At 64.4% G+C, this 18,702-nt stretch overlaps 1 protein-coding gene across 1 annotated transcript in view; it reads left to right on the top strand.

Annotated features, from left to right (window-relative positions):
• The window catches only part of LOC309888173 (telomerase protein component 1-like), a gene marked incomplete at its 3' end in the record, with an annotated part of 42,797 nt that extends 24,519 nt beyond the window's left edge, over positions 1-18,278 (top strand). Inside the window, exons 15-33 of the mRNA XM_082780411.1 lie at positions 574-639; positions 731-871; positions 2,085-2,258; positions 2,345-2,444; positions 4,172-4,290; positions 4,984-5,100; positions 7,930-8,032; positions 8,129-8,290; positions 10,924-11,201; positions 11,281-11,422; positions 11,937-12,107; positions 12,193-12,285; positions 12,995-13,124; positions 13,664-13,808; positions 13,952-14,118; positions 14,260-14,348; positions 15,235-15,349; positions 17,544-18,183; positions 18,266-18,278. Of these exons, the coding sequence (XP_082636537.1) occupies positions 574-639; positions 731-871; positions 2,085-2,258; positions 2,345-2,444; positions 4,172-4,290; positions 4,984-5,100; positions 7,930-8,032; positions 8,129-8,290; positions 10,924-11,201; positions 11,281-11,422; positions 11,937-12,107; positions 12,193-12,285; positions 12,995-13,124; positions 13,664-13,808; positions 13,952-14,118; positions 14,260-14,348; positions 15,235-15,349; positions 17,544-18,183; positions 18,266-18,278 (2,965 nt within the window). The remainder of the gene's footprint in view (positions 1-573; positions 640-730; positions 872-2,084; positions 2,259-2,344; positions 2,445-4,171; positions 4,291-4,983; positions 5,101-7,929; positions 8,033-8,128; positions 8,291-10,923; positions 11,202-11,280; positions 11,423-11,936; positions 12,108-12,192; positions 12,286-12,994; positions 13,125-13,663; positions 13,809-13,951; positions 14,119-14,259; positions 14,349-15,234; positions 15,350-17,543; positions 18,184-18,265) is intronic.
• Positions 18,279-18,702: the final 424 nt, after the last annotated feature.

Here is an 18,702-nt window from a genome sequence, read left to right as displayed (position 1 = left end):
CCTTCCTCTTTAGCCACGCCCCTCTCCATAGCCCCGCCCACTTCATAAAGCCACGCCCCTTCCGTTAAGCCACGCCCCTTCTCATTAGGCCACGCCCCTTTCCCGTTCCCTCCCCTGGATTATTGCACGCCCCTCCCTTTACATTTGGCCACGCCCCCTTTTAACCAGGCCACGCCCCCTCCCCACCACCCCATCTGATTGGTCCCTGACTACACCCCGCTAAGCGACGCCCCCTTTTGCCAGACCACGCCCCCTCCCACTAAGCCACGCCCCCTTCTTATCGAGCCGCACCGCTTCCTTGCCCCTTAAAGGCCACGCCCACTTCTCTTTAGGCCCCGCCCCTCCCATCAGGCCCCGCCCATTAACGACCACTCCCCCTTACGAGGCCACGCCCCCTTCTCATTAAGCCACGCCCCCTTTCCTACAAACCCCGCCCCTCGATACACCACGCCCCCTTGTTATACCACGCCCCTCCCCAGGCCACGCCCATTCCTAGGCCTCGCCCCATAGGTAGGCCACGCCCACTCTGTAGGCCACGCCCCCTCCCCCTAAGCCCCGCCCCCTCGCCCCCAGCCTCCATTGGCCCCCCTGGCGCAGCGACACGCTGACATTGGCCGGCTTCAACGAATCGGTGCTCAGGTGAGCCGGGAAGGGGGCGGGGCTTATCGAGGGAGGGGGGGCGTGGCCTAGTTAAGCCACGCCCCCTTTTGACCTGGCCCCGCCCCCCCAGGCTGGTGGCCGAGGGCGACGCCTCCCAGATCCTGGCCTACGTCGAGGCCGCCCCCGCCCGCTACGGCCTGGCCCCGCCCCCGGCCCCGCCCCCGGCCCCGCCCACCGGCGAGGCCCCGCCCCCTCCGCCCCCCTTGATCAGGTGAGGCCGGGGATCCACTCGATCCCGGGGGAGGGGGGGTATCGGGGGGGGTCTTCGGGGGGTGGGGGCCTACTGGGAGTTGCTGGGATCTACTGGGGCATACTGGGATCCACTGGGACCCGATTGGATCTACTGGGACCCAGTGGGATCAACTGGGATCTGCTGGGGTCTGTTGGGGTTTACTGGGGTACTGGGGGTTGAACTGGGATCTACTGGGATCGAAAAGGGAAGGGATCTGTCTTTGGTGAGGTGGGGAGTCCAGGGTCCAATGGGATCTGATGGGATCCGGTGGGGTATGGGGGATCTGGAGGGGATCTGGTGTGGTCTGCTGGGGTATTGTGCTGGATCTGATGGGTTCTGGTGGGATCTGGTGGTGATCCAGTGGGATCTGGTGGGACCCGAGGTGTTCTGGTGTTGTCTGGTGGGATCCAGTGGGACCCGGTGGGATCTGGTGGGATATTATGGGGGATCTGGTGGTGATCTTGCAGGATCTGGTGGGATTTGGTGGGATCTGAGGGGTTCTGGTGTGGTCTGCTGGGATATTATGGGGGATCCGTTGGGGATCTGGTGGGATCTGTGGGTTTATTGTGGGATCTGGTGGGATCCAAAGGGTTCTGGTGGGGCCTGGTGGGACATTATGGGGGATCTGATGGGGATCTTGCGAGATCTGGTGGGATCCGGTGGGATCTGATGGATTTGGGTGGGATCCAGTGGGATATTATGGGGGATCTGGTGGGATCAGAAGGGTTGAGGTGGGATCCAGTGGGATATTATGGGGGATCTGGTGGGATCTGGTGGGATCGGGTGGGATCTGAGGGGTTCTGGTGGGATCGGGTGGGATATTATGGGGGATCTGATGGAATCTGGTGGGATCCAGTGGGATCCGAAGGGTTCCGGTGGGATCTGGTGGGATATTATGGGCAATCTGATGGGATCTGATGGGATCCGAAGGGTTCTGGTGGGATCTGGTGGGATATTACGGGGGATCTTGCGGAATCTGCTGGGATCCCGTGGGATCTGAGGGGTTCTGGTGGGATCTGGTGGGATCTGGTGGGATCTGGTGGGATATTACGGAGGATCCGAGCAGTTCTGATGGGATCTGCTGGGATCTGGTGGGGATCTGGCGGGATCCTGTGGGATCGGGTGGTCCCCGCGCCCCGGCAAGCTCTCCCGGCGCCTCCCCCGTGATCCCGCCCCTCTCCTCCTCGGCCAGCCAATGGCGTTGCGTCCGCCTCTTCGTGTCGTCGACCTTCCGGGATCTGGGGGCGGAGCGAGACGCCCTGGTGCGGGCGGCGCTGCCCCGGCTGCGGGCGCTGGCGGCCCCTCGGGGTCTGGGCCTGCAAGAGATCGACCTGCGCTGGGGGGTGGCCGCCCCCGACCCCCAGAGGTCAGCCAGGGGGTCACAGGGAGGGTGGGGGGGGGGGGGTGGGGAGCACCCATGGGTGCTCACCCCGCCCCCCCCCCCCCCCGCAGGAGGCAGGAGCTGTGCCTGGAGGAGGTGGCGCGCAGCGACGTGCTGCTGGGGGTGCTGGGCGAGCGCTACGGCCAGCGCGGCGCCGGCACGCCGCCCGCGGTGAGGGGGCACCCAAGGGTGCCCGTTGGGGCCCCGTTGGCCCCGTTGGGTCCCAACTGGGTCTTCGTTGGGTCCCCGTTGTCCCCGTTGTCCCCGTTGGGTCTCCATTGGGTCCCCGTTGGGTCTTCGTTGGCCCCGTTGACCCCGTTGGGTCCCCGTTGGGTCCCCGTTGGCCCCATTGGGTCCCTATTGACCCTATTGGGTCCCCATTGTCCCCGTTGGGTCCCCGTTGGGGCCCCGTTGGCCCCGTTGACCCCGTTGGGTCCCAACTGGGTCCTCGTTGGGTCTTCGTTGGCCCCGTTGACCCCGTTGGGTCCCCATTGGGTCCCCGTTGGGTCCTCATTGTCCCCATTGACCCCATTATGTCCTCATTGACCCCATTGAGTCCCCATTGTCCCCGTTGAGTCCCCGTTGGCCCCATTGGGCCCCCGTTGGGTCCCCGTTGTCCCCGTTGTCCCCGTTGGGTCCCCGTTGGCCCCGTTGGGTCCCTGTTGGCCCTATTGACCCCATTGGGTCCCCGTTGGGTCCTCATTGGGTCTTCATTGTCCCCATTGACCCCGTTGGGTCCCCATTGGGTCCCCATTGACCCCATTGACCCCATTGGCTCCCCGTTGACCCCATTGGCTCCCCATTGACCCCATTGGGACCCCATTGACCCCATTGGGTCCCCATTGTCCCCGTTGGGTCTTCGTTGGCCCCATTGTCCCCCTTGGGTCCCCATTGGGTCCCCGTTGGCCCCGTTGACCCCGTTGGGTCCCCGTTGGGTCCCCGTTGGCCCCATTGGGTCCCTATTGACCCTATTGGGTCCCCATTGTCCCCGTTGGCCCCCGTTGGGTCCCCGTTGGCCCCATTGTCCCCATTGGGTCCCAACTGGGTCTTCATTGGGTCCCCGTTGGCCCCATTGTCCCCATTGGGTCCCAACTGGGTCTTCGTTGGGTCTTCGTTGGCCCCGTTGACCCCGTTGGGACCCCGTTGGGTCCCCGTTGGCCCCATTGGGTCCCCATCGGGTCCCCATTGTCCCCATTATGTCCCCATTATGTCCCCATTGACCCCATTGACCCCATTGGCTCCCCATTGACCCCATTATGTCCCCATTGACCCCATTGGGTCCCCGTTGGGTCCCTGTTGGGTCCCCATTGTCCCCATTGGGTCCCCATTGACCCCATTGGTTCCCCATTGATCCCATTGGGTCCCCATTGACCCCATTGACCCCATTGGGTCCCCATTGTGTCCCCATTGACCCCATTGGGTCCCCATTGACCCCATTGGGTCCCCATTGGGTCCCCATTGTCCCCATTGTGTCCCCGTCGACCCCATTGGCTCCCCATTGGCTTCCCATTGACCCCATTGGGTCCCCATTGACCCCATTGGTTCCCCATTGATCCCATTGGGTCCCCATTGACCCCATTGACCCCATTGGGTCCCCATTGTGTCCCCATTGACCCCATTGGGTCCCCATTGACCCCATTGGGTCCCCATTGGGTCCCCATTGTCCCCATTGTGTCCCCGTCGACCCCATTGGCTCCCCATTGGCTTCCCATTGACCCCATTGGGTCCCCATTGACCCCATTGGGTCCCCATTGTCCCCATTGGCTCCCCATTGACCCCATTGTCCCCATTATGTCCCCATTATGTTCCCATTATGTCCCCATTGACCCCATTGGGTCCCCATTGGGTCCCCATCGACCCCATTTTCCCCTGATTTCGCCCCAATTTCTCCTGTCCAGGGCCTGCCCCCCGGGCGCTCGGTGACGGAGCTGGAGCTGCGCACCTTCCTCCAGCGCTGGAGCCCCGCCCACGGCCCCGCCCCCGCCCTCATTTACATGCGAGACCCCGCCTTCCTCCAGTAAGGGCGGGGGCGGGGGGCGGGGCCACTGTCAGAAAGGGGAGGGGCCAAAACCGGGGGGCCTGGACACTGAAAGGGGGCGGAGCCACCACCCAGGGGGCGTGGCCACCACCAAGGGGGCGTGTCCAGCACCCGGGGGGCGTGGCCACCACCGAAAAGGGGCGTGGCCACCAAAAGGGGGCGGAGACACCAAAAATGGGGGCGGGGCTATGACAGAGGGGGGCGTGGCCACCACCCGGGGGCGAGGCCATCAACCTGAGGGGCGGGGTCACAACCTAGGGGGAGTGTCTACCACCCCAAGGGGGCGTGGTCACCCAAAAGGGGGGGGTGGCCACCCACAAGGGGGCATGGCCACCACACGGGGGCGTGGCCACCACCTAGGGGGCGTGGCCAGCACCCAGGGGGCGTGGCCACCACCTCAGAGGGCGTGGACACCACCTAGGGGGCGTGGCCATCACCTTAGAGGGGCGTGGTCACCACAGAGGGGGCGTGTCCACAACCAAGGGGGCGTGGCCACCACCTAAAGGGGCGTGGCCACCCAAAAGGGGGGCGTGGCCACCAACCAGGGGGCGTGGCCACCACCCTAGTGGGGCACGGCCACCAACCGCGCGGGGGGGGGCGTGGTTAATCCCGGGGAAGGGGGCGTGGCCCGGAGGGAGGGGGCGTGGCCTGATCCAGCCAATGGGGGCGCAGGGAGGTGCCCGAGGACCGGCGGGGCGACTACGGGGCGGAGTCGGCGGAGGCGGCGGCCATGATGGCGGCGCTGAAGGCGGAGCTTAAGGAGCACCCGGGGGTGGCGGCCGTCAGGAGGTGACGTCATCGGGGGGGCGGTGACGTCATCAAGGGGGTGGTGACGTCATCAGGGGGCGGTGACGTCATCAAGGGGGTGGTGACGTCATCGGGGGGCGGTGACGTCATCGGTGGGGGCCCTGATGCCCTCTGGGGTCTGCGGGGTCCTCGATGGCCCAATGGGGTCGCCAAGACCCTATGGGGTTCCTCGAGATCCTATTGGCTGTCCCGAGATCCTATGGGGTCCCCCAAGCCCCCATTGGTCCCCCAATCCCCTATGGGGTCCCCAAGGCCCTATAGGGTCCCCAACGTCCCCTTGTGTCCCCAAGACCCCATAGGGTTCGCCAAGACCCCATTGGGTTTCCCAAGACCCCGTTGGGTTTCCCAAGCCCCCATTGGTCCCCCAAGCCCCTATGGGGTCCCCCAAGCCCCTATGGGGTCCCCAAGGCCCTATAGGGTCCCCAACGTCCCCTTTTGTCCCCAAGACCCCATTGGGTTCCTCAACATCCCATTGGCTTTCCCAAGACCCCGTTGGGTTTCCCAAGATCCCATTGGTCCCCCAAGCCCCTATGGGGTCCCCAAGCCCCTATGGGGTCCCCAAGACCCCATTGAATCCCCCAAGACCCTATAGGGTCCCCAACGTCCCCTTGTGTCCCCAAGACCCCATAGGGTTCACCAAGACCCTATAGGGTTCGCCAAGACCCCGTTGGGTTTCCCAAGCCCCCATTGGTCCCCCAAGCCCCTATGGGGTCCCCAAGCCCCTATGGGGTCCCCAAGCCCCTATGGGGTCCCCAAGGCCCTATAGGGTCCCCAACATCCCCTTGTGTCCCCAAGACCCTATAGGGTTCGCCAAGACCCCATTGAGTTCCTCAACATCCCATTGGCTTTCCCAAGACCCCGTTGGGTTTCCCAAGACCCCATTGGCTTCCCCAAGCCCCCATTGGTCCCCCAAGCCCCTATGGGGTCCCCCAAGCCCCCATTGGTCCCCCAAGCCCCTATGGGGTCCCCAAGACCCTATAGGGTCCCCAACGTCCCCTTGTGTCCCCAAGACCCCATAGGGTTCGCCAAGACCCTATAGGGTTCGCCAAGACCCCATTGGGTTCCCCAAGACCCCATTGGGTTTCCCAAGCCCCCATTGGTCCCCCAAGCCCCTATGGGGTCCCCAAGGCCCTATAGGGTCCCCAACGTCCCCTTTTGTCCCCAAGACCCCATTGGGTTCCTCAACATCCCATTGGCTTCCCCAAGACCCCGTTGGGTTTCCCAAGACCCCATTGGCTTCCCCAAGCCCCCATTGGTCCCCCAAGCCCCTATGGGGTCCCCAAGGCCCTATGGGGTCCCCAAGCCCCTATAGGGTCCCCAACATCCCCTTGTGTCCCCAAGACCCTATAGGGTTCGCCAAGACCCCATTGAGTTCCTCAACATCCCATTGGCTTTCCCAAGACCCCGTTGGGTTTCCCAAGACCCCATTGGCTTCCCCAAGCCCCCATTGGTCCCCCAAGCCCCTATGGGGTCCCCCAAGCCCCCATTGGTCCCCCAAGCCCCTATGGGGTCCCCAAGACCCTATAGGGTCCCCAACGTCCCCTTGTGTCCCCAAGACCCCATAGGGTTCGCCAAGACCCTATAGGGTTCGCCAAGACCCCATTGGGTTCCCCAAGACCCCATTGGGTTTCCCAAGCCCCCATTGGTCCCCCAAGCCCCTATGGGGTCCCCAAGGCCCTATAGGGTCCCCAACGTCCCCTTTTGTCCCCAAGACCCCATTGGGTTCCTCAACATCCCATTGGCTTCCCCAAGACCCCGTTGGGTTTCCCAAGACCCCATTGGCTTCCCCAAGCCCCCATTGGTCCCCCAAGCCCCTATGGGGTCCCCAAGGCCCTATGGGGTCCCCAAGCCCCTATAGGGTCCCCAACATCCCCTTGTGTCCCCAAGACCCTATAGGGTTCGCCAAGACCCCATTGAGTTCCTCAACATCCCATTGGCTTTCCCAAGACCCCGTTGGGTTTCCCAAGACCCCATTGGCTTCCCCAAGCCCCCATTGGTCCCCCAAGCCCCTATGGGGTCCCCCAAGCCCCTATGGGGTCCCCAAGTCCCTTTGGGGTCCCCATCGTCCCCTTTTGTCCCCAAGACCCCATTGGGTTCCTCAACATCCCATTGGCTTCCCCAAGACCCCGTTGGGTTTCCCAAGCCCCCATTGGTCCCCCAAGCCCCTATGGGGTCCCCAAGACCCCATTGGGTTCGCCAAGACCCTATAGGGACCCCAAGACCCTATAGGGACCCCAAGACCCTATAGGGTTCCTTGATGTCCCATTGGCTTCCCCAAGACCCCGTTGGGTTTCCCAAGACCCCATTGGCTTCCCCAAGCCCCCATTGGTCCCCCAAGCCCCTATGGGGTCCCCAAGGCCCTATGGGGTCCCCAAGCCCCTATGGGGTCCCCCAAGCCCCTTTGGGGTCCCCAAGACCCCATTGAATCCCCCAAGACCCTATAGGGACCCCAAGACCCCATAGGGTTCGCCAAGACCCCATTGGCTTTCCCAAGACCCCATTGGCTTCCCCAAGCCCCCATTGGTCCCCCAAGCCCCTATGGGGTCCCCCAAGCCCCTATGGGGTCCCCAAGGCCCTATAGGGTCCCCAACGTCCCCTTTTGTCCCCAAGACCCCATTGGGTTCCTCAACATCCCATTGGCTTTCCCAAGACCCCGTTGGGTTTCCCAAGACCCCATTGGCTTCCCCAAGCCCCCATTGGTCCCCCAAGCCCCTATGGGGTCCCGCAAGCCCCTATGGGGTCCCCAAGCCCCTATGGGGTCCCCAAGGCCCTATAGGGTCCCCAAGGCCCCCTTTGTGTCCCCCCCTATAGCTACGGGTGCCGCTGGGAGGCCGGGGAGCTGCGGGGCCTGGAGGCCTTCGTGGAGCGCGTGGTGGCCGACGTCTGGGCCCTGCTGCAGCGTCACTTCCTGCGGGTGCGTGACGTCATCGCCCGGGCCCCGTGACGTCACTTCCTGCCGGCGGTGAGGTCATCAGCGAGGCCCCGCCCCCTTCCTTTTTTTTCCCGCCAGGGCCCCCCGCCCTCCCTGCAGGAGGCCTTCCTGGCCGCCAAGATGGCCGCCGGCAGCGCCCGGCAGCGCCTGGTGGCCGCCACGGCCGCCGCCATCCAAGATGGCCGCCACAGCCGCCTGCTGGTCACCGGGGAGCCCGGCGACGGCCGCACCGTCTTCCTGGTGGGCCCGCCGCCATATATGGGCAAAGGGGAGGGGCTTTCTGGGGGGGGGTGGCCTTATATGGGCAAAGGGGAGGGGCTTAAAGGGAGCTATAGCCAGGAGATTTCCATATATGGGCAAAGGGGAGGGGCTTCTGGGGGGATATGGTGAGTGGTGGCCATATATGGGCAAAGGGGAGGGGCTTCTGGAGGAGATATGGGGGGTGGTGACCTTATATGGGCAAAGGGGAGGGGCTTCCGGGGAGCTATAGCCAGGAGATTTCCATATATGGGCAAAAGGGAGGGGCTTCCAGGTGGGATATGGGGGGTGGTGACCTTATATGGGCAAAGGGGAGGGGCTTCCGGGTGGGATATGGAGGATCGTGACCTTATATGGGCAAAGGGGAGGGGCTTCCGGGGAGTAATGGACAGAAATTTTCCATATATGGGCAAAGGGGAGGGGCTTCTGGAGGGTGGTGGCCTTATATGGGCAAAGGGGAGGGGCTTCCGGGGAGCTATCATGGTGTGTTTCCTTATATGGGCAAAGGGGAGGGGCTTCCCAGGGAGCCAGGGTGGGGTGTTTCCATATATGGGCAAAGGGGAGGGGCTTCTGGGGGGTGGTGGCCTTATATGGGCAAAGGGGAGGGGCTTAAAGGGAGCTATAGCCGGTAGATTTCCATATATGGGCAAAAGGGAGGGGCTTCTGGGGAGCAGAAATGGGACAATGACCGTATATGGGCAAAAGGGAGGGGCTTCCGGAGGGAATATGGCGAGTGGTGGCCATATATGGGCAAAGGGGAGGGGCTTCCGGGGAGCTAGAGCGGTGTATTTCCATATATGGGCAAAGGGGAGGGGCTTCTGGAGGAGATATGGGGGGGTGGTGACCTTATATGGGCAAAGGGGAGGGGCTTCCGGGGAGCTATCGTGGTGTGTTTCCTTATATGGGCAAAGGGGAGGGGCTTCTGGGGAGCAGGAATGGGACAATGACCGTATATGGGCAAAAGGGAGGGGCTTCCGGGGAGCTATAGTGGTTTATTTCCATATATGGGCAAAGGGGAGGGGCTTCCTGGGAGCAGCAGACAAGAGATTTCCATATATGGGCAAAGGGGAGGGGCTTGTGGGGAGCTATAGTGGTTTGTTTCCATATATGGGCAAAGGGGAGGGGCTTCCGGGGAGCTAGAGTGGTGTATTTCCATATATGAGCAAGGGGGAGGGGCTTCCGGGTGGGATATGGAGGATCGTGACCTTATATGGGCAAAGGGGAGGGGCTTCTGGGGAGCAGAAATGGGACAATGACCGTATATGGGCAAAAGGGAGGGGCTTCCGGAGGGAATATGGCGAGTGGTGGCCATATATGGGCAAAGGGGAGGGGCTTCCGGGCAGCTAGAGCGGTGTATTTCCATATATGGGCAAAGGGGAGGGGCTTAAAGGGAGCTATAGCCAGGAGATTTCCATATATGGGCAAAGGGGAGGGGCTTCCGGGGAGTTAGGGTGGGGTGTTTCCATATGTGGGCAAAGGGGAGGGGCTTCTAAGGGGGGATATGGAGGATCGTGACCTTATATGGGCAAAGGGGAGGGGCTTCCGGGGAGTAATGGACAGAAATTTTCCATATATGGGCAAAGGGGAGGGGCTTTCTGGGGGGTGGTGGCCTTATATGGGCAAAGGGGAGGGGCTTAAAGGGAGCTATAGCCAGGAGATTTCCATATATGGGCAAAGGGGAGGGGCTTCCGGGGAGCTATCATGGTGTGTTTCCTTATATGGGCAAAGGGGAGGGGCTTCTGGGGAGCAGAAATGGGACAATGACCGTATATGGGCAAAAGGGAGGGGCTTCCGGAGGGAATATGGCGAGTGGTGGCCATATATGGGCAAAGGGGAGGGGCTTCTGGAGGAGATATGGGGGGGTGGTGACCTTATATGGGCAAAGGGGAGGGGCTTCCGGGGAGCTATCGTGGTGTGTTTCCTTATATGGGCAAAGGGGAGGGGCTTCCAGGGAGGAATAGACAAGGGATTTCCATATATGGGCAAAGGGGAGGGGCTTCCGGGTGGGATATGGAGGATCGTGACCTTATATGGGCAAAGGGGAGGGGCTTCTGGGGGGGTGGTGGCCTTATATGGGCAAAGGGGAGGGGCTTAAAGGGAACTATAGCCAGTAGATTTCCATATATGGGCAAAGGGGAGGGGCTTCTGGAGGAGATATGGGGGGTGGTGACCTTATATGGGCAAATGGGAGGGGCTTCTGGGGAGTGGAAGTGGGACAATGGCCATATATGGGCAAAGGGGAGGAGCTTATGGGGACTGGAATTGCATCAAAGACCATATATGGGCAAAAGGGAGGGGCTTCCGGGTGGGATATGGAGGGTCGTGACCTTATATGGGCAAAGGGGAGGGGCTTCTAGGGAGTTATAGAGGTATATTTCCATATATGGGCAAAGGGGAGGGGCTTCTGGGGGGCGGAAATGGGACAATGACCATATAAGGACAAAGGGGAGGGGCTTCAGTGGGGAATAACCACCCGTTGACCATATAAGGACAAAGGGGCGGGGCTTCCGGGCGGGTTAACCCAGACCCCACGCCCATATATGGCCATAATCCCGCCCTACCCCTTATAAAGCCGAGTGGGCGTGGCCTAACCCCTCCCCCTCCCCCTCCCATAGGCCGCCCTGGTGGGCGCCCTGCGCCAGGCCCCGCCCCCTTCCCCCCGCAGGCCCCGCCCCCGCTGCCTGCCGGCCTATCACTTCGCGGGGGCGCGGCCCGACCAAGCCGACGCCCGATTGGCCCTCGCCCACCTCTGCGCCCAATTGGCCCGCCTCCGAGGCCACGCCCCCCCGGGAGACCACGCCCACCCGGAAGGCCACGCCCACCCGGAAGGCCACGCCCACTCCGGAGGCCATGCCCACCAAGGCCACACCCCCCTGGAGGGCGCCAGCTACGGGTGAGGCCCCGCCCCCTCCCCCTAGCCCCGCCCCCTTCGCCTGTAGCCCCGCCCACTCTCATTTCGGCCCCGCCCCCAGGTCGCTGAGGCTCCGCCTCCTCTCGCTCCTGGCCACGCCCCCTCCCCGCGGGCTCCGCCTCGTCCTAGTGGTCGACGACCCGGGGGCGCTGCACGAGGGCGGGGCCCCGCGCCGCGATTGGCTGCCCGCCACGCTGCCGCCGGTAAGGGGGCGGGGCTAAAAGGGGGGCGTAATCCGGGTGGGAGGGGCTTAATCTGGGTGGGAGGGGCCATAATCCGGGTGGGAGGGGTCATAATCTGGGGGGGTGGGGTCATAATCCGGGGGATGAACCATAATCCGGGTGGGCGGGGCCATAATACGGGTGGGAGGGACCATAATCTGGGTGGGCGGGGCATAATCTGGGTGGGCTGGGCCATAATCTGGATGGGCGGGGTCTTAATCTGGGTGGGCGGGGTCATAATCCGGGGCTAGGGGCCATAATCTGGGTGGGCGGGGTCGTAATCCGGGTGGGCGGGGCCTTTATCAGGGTGGGCGGGGTCATAATCCGGGGGTAGGGGCCATAATCTGGGTGGGCGGGGCATAATATGGGTGGGCGGGGCCATAATCCGGGTGGGCGGGGCCATAATCTGGCCATACCACGCTATCCCGGGGCCGTAATCCAAGGGGGAGGAGCCACCAATCACCTGACCCCGCCCCCTTCTTCCCCATCCAATCAGCGGGTGACCCTGGTGCTGAGCGCCCCCACGCCCCGCCCAGGCCACGCCCCCTGGGAGGAAGTGGGCGGGGCCTGGCACCACCTGCCCCTGGGGCCGCTGCCCCCCGGCGACCGCGCCCGGCTCCTGGAGGCGGAGCTTAAGAGGAGTGGGCGGAGCCTGGAGCCCGACCAGGTGGGTAGGCCACGCCCCTTAATCCCGGGAGCCCCGCCCATTGGCTAATCCCGCTGGATGACGTCATCGATGACGTCACCCCTAGGTGCGGCGGGTGCTGGCCAAGGGCGGGGCCCGGCAGCCGCTCTACCTCAAGCTCCTATTGGCCAAGCTCGGCGCCTTCGCCCGCCATGAGGACGTAAGCCCCGCCCCCTCCCCTACGAGCCACGCCCACTCCCTAAGCCCCACCCCCTTCCCGGCATCCCATCCCCGAACCCCCTCCGCCCAGATTATGGCCCCGCCCACCCGGATTATGGCCCCGCCCATCCAGATTAAGGCCCCGCCCACCCGGATTATGGCCCCGCCCATTTAGATTAAGACCCCGCCCACCCGTATTATGACTCCTCCCACCCGTATTATGCCCCGCCCACCCGGATTATGGCCCCGCCCATACAGATTAAGACCCCGCCCACCCGGATTATGACTCCTCCCACCCAGATTATGGCCCCGCCCACACATATTACGGCCCCGCCCATCCGGATTAAGCCCCTCCCACCCATATTATGACTCCTCCCATCCAGACTATGGCCCCGCCCACCGGATTATGACCCCGCCCACCCATATTATGACCCCTCCCACCAAGATTATGGCCCCGCCCACCCGGATTACGGCCACCCCTCCCGGATTATGACCCCGCCCACCCGGATTATGATCCCGCCCACCCGGATTATGGCCCCGCCCACCCGGATTATGCCCCTCCCACCCAGATTATGGCCACCCCACCCCTCCCCCCGCCCCCTAAACCCCGCCCACCCCTACCCCATCCCCTAAGCCCCGCCCCCGGCCACACCCACCGAGGCCACGCCCAACCCCGGAGGCCACGCCCACCGGATTGGCCACACCCCCAGGTGACCCAGGAGCTGTCCTCGGCCCCGCCCACCCTGCCGGGGCTGCTGGGCCGCCTCTTGCTCCGCCTCCAGCAGCGCCACGGCCCCGCCCTCGCCCTCTCATTGGCCGCCCTCGACGCCGCCCCCCACGGTGAGACACGCCCCCTCACGCCTTATATGGGCTTAGGGTGGGATTAAGGGGGCATCAACTCCATATATGGGCAGGAAATTTGCATAATCTGCATATCTAACACCGTATATTTAATGTCTATCTCCATATATGGTCATCTCATTTGCATATATTAGCATATATTACCATATATGGGAAAGGGAGGGTTAATTCCATCTATAGTCGCCCTCATTTGCATATATTAGTGTTTCATCGCCATATATGGGCATCTCCTTCTAATATACCACTTCCCCTTCCATATATGGACACCTCATTTGCATAAATTAGCATCCTCATTTGCATGTCCATATCAGCTTGCCATATATGGTCATGATGGGAAAAAATGCGGGCTGCTCATTAGCATATGGCGCCAATTAGGCCTTACCATATAAGGACATCCAGCTGCCCTCCAGAGCAACACCTCATTAGCATAAAATGAGGCTAATTTGCATATTAATTTGCATATTTCAGCGTTTTTTCCATATATGGTAATTTTGCCCTTATTTGGTCGTTCCCCGCAGGCCTGGGGGAGGGGCAGCTGCTGGCCGTGCTGGGGGCGGGGCAGCGAGTGGGCGGGGCCACCCCCACGTGGGCGGAGGCAGCGGCGGCCGCTGGCCCCGCCCCCTGCCCCGCCCCCCATTGGGCCCTGCTCCGGGACCTGCGCTGGTGAGGCCCCGCCCCCTGCCCCCAAGCCCCGCCCCCTGTCCCTCCGTGGCCACGCCCACCCGGCCACGCTCCCTCCCGGCTTGGCCACGCCCCCTCCGTCTTGGCCACGCCCCCTTCTGACGTGGCCCCGCCCCTTTTCCCAGGCTCCTGGAGGCCTGCGGCTCCCCATTGGCCGCCCCGGGGGCCCGCCTCCACCTGGGCAGCTCCCCATTGGCCGAGGCCGCCCGGGCCTTCCTGGGGGCGGGGCCACGACGTCACTTCCGGGGCCACGCCCCCGACACGCCCAAGCTAGCCCGGATCCTATTGGCCGGTAAGATGGGGGCAAGGGGGCGGGGCTTAAAGGGGAAGGGGCGGGGTTTAGGGGCAGGGGGCAGGGTTTAGGGGCAGGGGGCGGGGTTTAGGGGCAGGGGGCGTGGCCTGGAGCCCCTCAGCCAATCTCTGCCCTCCCTAGGGGCGGAGCTTCGCGCCGCCGACCCCCGATTGGACGGCAGCTTCGAGGGCGGGGCCGCCGAGAGCCTGGCGCTGCTGCCACGCCTCCTGGTGGGCGGGGCCTCCGGGGGGAGGGGGGCGGGGCTTAAAGGGGCCGGGGGAGGGGCTTAAAGGGGGTGGGGCGGGGCTTAAAGGGGGTGGGGGCGTGGCCAAGGGGGGCGGGGCTTCTGGAATGGGGCGGGGGCGGGGTTAGAAGGGAAGGGGGCGGGGTTTAGGGGAAAGGGGCGGGGTTAAGGGGCTGGGGGCGGGGCTAAGGGGTTGGGGGAGTGGTTATTGGGTTGTGGGCGTGGCCTACGGGTGGTGGGCGTGGCCAAATGGTGGGCGGGGCTCCTGATATGGGTCCCTATGGGGCAGGGGGCGGGGTTATAAGGGCAGGGGGCGGGGTTTTGGAGGCGGGGGCGGGGCTAATGGGTTGTGGGCGGGGCTAAGGGTAAGGGGGCGGGGCTGATGGGTTGTGGGCGTGGCCACAAGGTGGGTGGGGCTCCTGATATGGGTCCCTATGGGGCAGGGGGCGGGGTTTTGGAGGCAGGGGGCGTGGCTAAGGGGTAATGGGCGGGGCTACGAGTTTGTGGGCGTGGCTAATCTCGTTGTGGGTGTGGCCTGTGGTGGTGGGCGTGGCCAAATGGTGGGTGGGGCCTCCGATATTGGTCCCTATGGGGCAGGGGGCGGGGTTATAAGGGCAGGGGGCGTGGCTAATGGGTTGTGGGCGGGGCTACGGGTAAGGGGGCGGGTCTATGGGGTTGTGGGCGTGGTTAAGGGATTATGGGCGTGGTCTAAGGGTGGTGGGCGGGGCTCCCGGTATCGATGTCTATGGGGCAGGGGGCGGGGTTTTGGAGGCGGGGGGGGAGGGTTTGGAGGCAGGGGCGGGGCTAATGGGTTGTGGGCGTGGCTAAGGGCTTGTGGGCGTGGCTAACCCCGTGGTGGGCGTGTCCTCCAGGCGGAGGCGGAGCTCTGGGCCCCGCTGTGGGGCCTCCTGCGCGGGGTCGGCTTCGTCCGCGCCCTGCTGGGGGCCGGGGCCCTCGGGGGGCTGCCCCACGGCGCCAGGGCCCTGAGTGAGTTGGGGGGCAGCTGTGGGGCAGGGTGGGGGGGTTATGGGGCAGGGGTGGGGTGGTTATGGGGCGCTATGGGGTGGTTATGGGGTGGTTATGGGGCACTATGGGGTGGTTATGGGGTGGTTATGGGGCGATATGGGGTGGTTATGGGGTGCTATGGGGCAGCTATGGGGCAGGGTGGGGTGGTTATGGGGCAGCTATGGGGCAGCTATGGGGCAGGGTGGGGGGGTTATGGGGCAGCTATGGGGCGCTATGGGGCAGGGTGGGGGGGTTATGGGGCAGCTATGGGGTGGTTATGGGGTGGTTATGGGGCACTATGGGGTGGTTATGGGGTGGTTATGGGGCGATATGGGGTGGTTATGGGGTGCTATGGGGCAGCTATGGGGCAGGGTGGGGGGGTTATGGGGGGATATGGGGCAGCTGTGGGGCAGGGTGGGGGGGTTATGGGGCAGCTATGGGGCAGCTGTGGGGCAGGGTGGGGGGGTTATGGGGGGATATGGGGCAGCTGTGGGGCAGGGTGGGGGGGTTATGGGGCAGCTATGGGGCAGCTGTGGGGCAGGGTGGGGGGGTTATGGGGGGATATGGGGCAGCTGTGGGGCAGGGTGGGGGGGTTATGGGGCAGCTATGGGGCAGCTGTGGGGCAGGGTGGGGGGGTTATGGGGCAGCTATGGGGCAGCTGTGGGGCAGGGTGGGGGGGTTATGGGGCAGCTATGGGGCAGCTGTGGGGCAGGGTGGGGGGGTTATGGGGCAGCTATGGGGCAGCTGTGGGGCAGGGTGGGGGGGTTATGGGGCAGCTATGGGGCAGCTGTGGGGCAGGGTGGGGGGGTTATGGGGCAGCTATGGGGCAGCTGTGGGGCAGGGTGGGGGGGTTATGGGGCAGCTATGGGGCAGCTGTGGGGCAGGGTGGGGGGGTTATGGGGCAGCTATGGGGCAGCTGTGGGGCAGGGTGGGGGGGTTATGGGGCAGCTATGGGGCAGCTGTGGGGCAGGGTGGGGGGGTTATGGGGCAGCTATGGGGCAGCTGTGGGGCAGGGTGGGGGGGTTATGGGGCAGCTATGGGGCAGCTGTGGGGCAGGGTGGGGGGGTTATGGGGCAGCTATGGGGCAGCTGTGGGGCAGGGTGGGGGGGTTATGGGGCAGCTATGGGGCAGCTGTGGGGCAGGGTGGGGGGGTTATGGGGCAGCTATGGGGCAGCTATGGGGCAGGGTGGGGGGATATGGGGCAGCTATGGGGCAGCTATGGGGCAGAGGTGGGGGGATATGGGGTGGGTATGGGGTGGTTATGGGGTGATATGGGGTGGTTATGGGGCAGCTATGGGGCAGGGGTGGGGGGATATGGGGTGGGTATGGGGTGGTTATGGGGGGATATGGGGCGCTATGGGGCGATATGGGGTGGTTATGGGGTGCTATGGGGCAGCTATGGGGCAGGGTGGGGTGGTTATGGGGCAGCTATGGGGCAGGGGTGAGGGGATATGGGGCGCTATGGGGTGGTTATGGGGCGCTATGGGGCAGCTATGGGGCAGAGGTGGGGGGATATGGGGTGGGTATGGGGTGGTTATGGGGTGGTTATGTGGCGCTATGGGGGGATATGGGGCGCTATGGGGCAGCTATGGGGCAGCTATGGGGCAGGGTGGGGTGATTATGGGGGGATGTGGGGCGCTATGGGGCAGCAGTGGGGGGATATGGGGCGCTATGGGGTGGTTATGGGGCAGCTATGGGGCAGGGTGGGGTGGTTATGGGGCGCTATGGGGCGCTATGGGGCAGGGTGGGGTGGTTATGGGGCAGCTATGGGGCAGCTATGGGGCAGCTATGGGGCAGCTATGGGGCAGGGGTGAGGGGATATGGGGCGCTATGGGGTGGTTATGGGGCGCTATGGGGCAGCTATGGGTCTCTATGGGGCGCTATGGGGCTGGGGGTTCCCTATGGGTCCTATGGGTCTCTATGGGGCGCTATGGGGCCAGGGGGTCTCTATGGGGTTCTATGGGTCCTATGGGTCCCTATAGGGCGCTATGGGGCTGGGGGGCCTCTATGGGGCCAAGGGGTCTCTATGGGTCTCTATGGGTCCCTATGAGTCCTATGGGGCTCTATGGGGCGCTATGGGGCTGGGGGGTCCCTATGGGTCCTATGGGTCCCTATGGGGTCCCTATGGGGTCCCTATGGGTCGCTATGGGTCCAGCCCCATTGCCGCGTCCCCCAGGAGCCGCCGAGCGCCGTGGGGCCGTGCGCGCCGTGGGGCTGGAGCCGCTGCTGGCGGCCGTGGAGGCCGCTATGGGGCTGGCGACCGAGGAGCCGCCCGTGGGGCTGGAGCCGCTGCTGCCTGTGGGGCAGGGGGACCCCGCTATGGGGCAGGAGCCCGCTATGGGGCAGGGGGAGCCTCCTATGGGGCAGAGCCTTGCTATGGGGCCGGAGAAGCTTGCTATGGGGCAGGAGCTTGCTATGGGGCTGGGGGACACCGCTATGGGGCAGGAGCCTGCTATGGGGCAGAAAGACCTTGCTATGGGGCAGGAGCTCGCTATGGGGCAGGAGTCCGCTATGGGGCACGGGGACATCGCTATGGGGCTGGAGAAGCTTGCTATGGGGCAGGAGGACCCTGCTATGGGGCAGAGCCTTGCTATGGGGCAGAAAGATCTTGCTATGGGGCAGGAGCTTGCTATGGGGCAGGATGACCCCTCTATGGGGCAGAAAGACCTTGCTATGGGGCAGGAGAAGCTCGCTATGGGGCAGGAGCTCACTATGGGGCAGGATCCTTCTATGGGGCAGGCCCCCCTTTCTAGGGGGCAGGGGCTTGCTATGGGGCAGAAAGACCTTGCTATGGGGCAGGAGGACCCCTCTATGGGGCAGGGTCCTTCTGTGGGGCAGGAGCTTGCTATGGGGCCGGAGAACTTTGCTATGGGGCAGGAGGACTCCGCTATGGGGCAGGAGCTCGCTATAGGGCAGGACCCCCTCGCTATGGGGCAGGGTTCCTCTATGGGGCAGGACCCCTCTATGGGGCCAGAGAACCTTGCTATGGGGCAGCCACTTGCTATGGGGCAGGGTCCTTCTATGGGGCAGCCCCCCGCTATGGGGCAGGAGGACTCCGCTATGGGGCAGGATCCCGCTATGGGGCAGGACCCCCTCGCTATGGGGCAGGGTCCTTCTATGGGGCAGGATCCCGCTATGGGGCAGGAGCTCGCTATGGGGCAGGAGCTCGCTATGGGGCAGGACCCCCTCGCTATGGGGCAGGGTCCCTCTATGGGGCAGGATCCTGCTATGGGGCAGGACCCCCTTTCTATGGGGCAGCCCCCCGCTATGGGGCAGGAGCTCGCTATGGGGCAGGAGCTCGCTATGGGGCAGGGTCCCGCTATGGGGCAGGAGCT

This window comes from Aythya marila (assembly GCF_965140915.1).
Source record: "Aythya marila genome assembly, chromosome: 28".
In the NCBI taxonomy this organism is placed as follows: domain Eukaryota; kingdom Metazoa; phylum Chordata; class Aves; order Anseriformes; family Anatidae; genus Aythya; species Aythya marila.
Note: the sequence above shows the minus strand (reverse complement) of the source record. Positions and strands in the feature narration are given on the sequence as shown.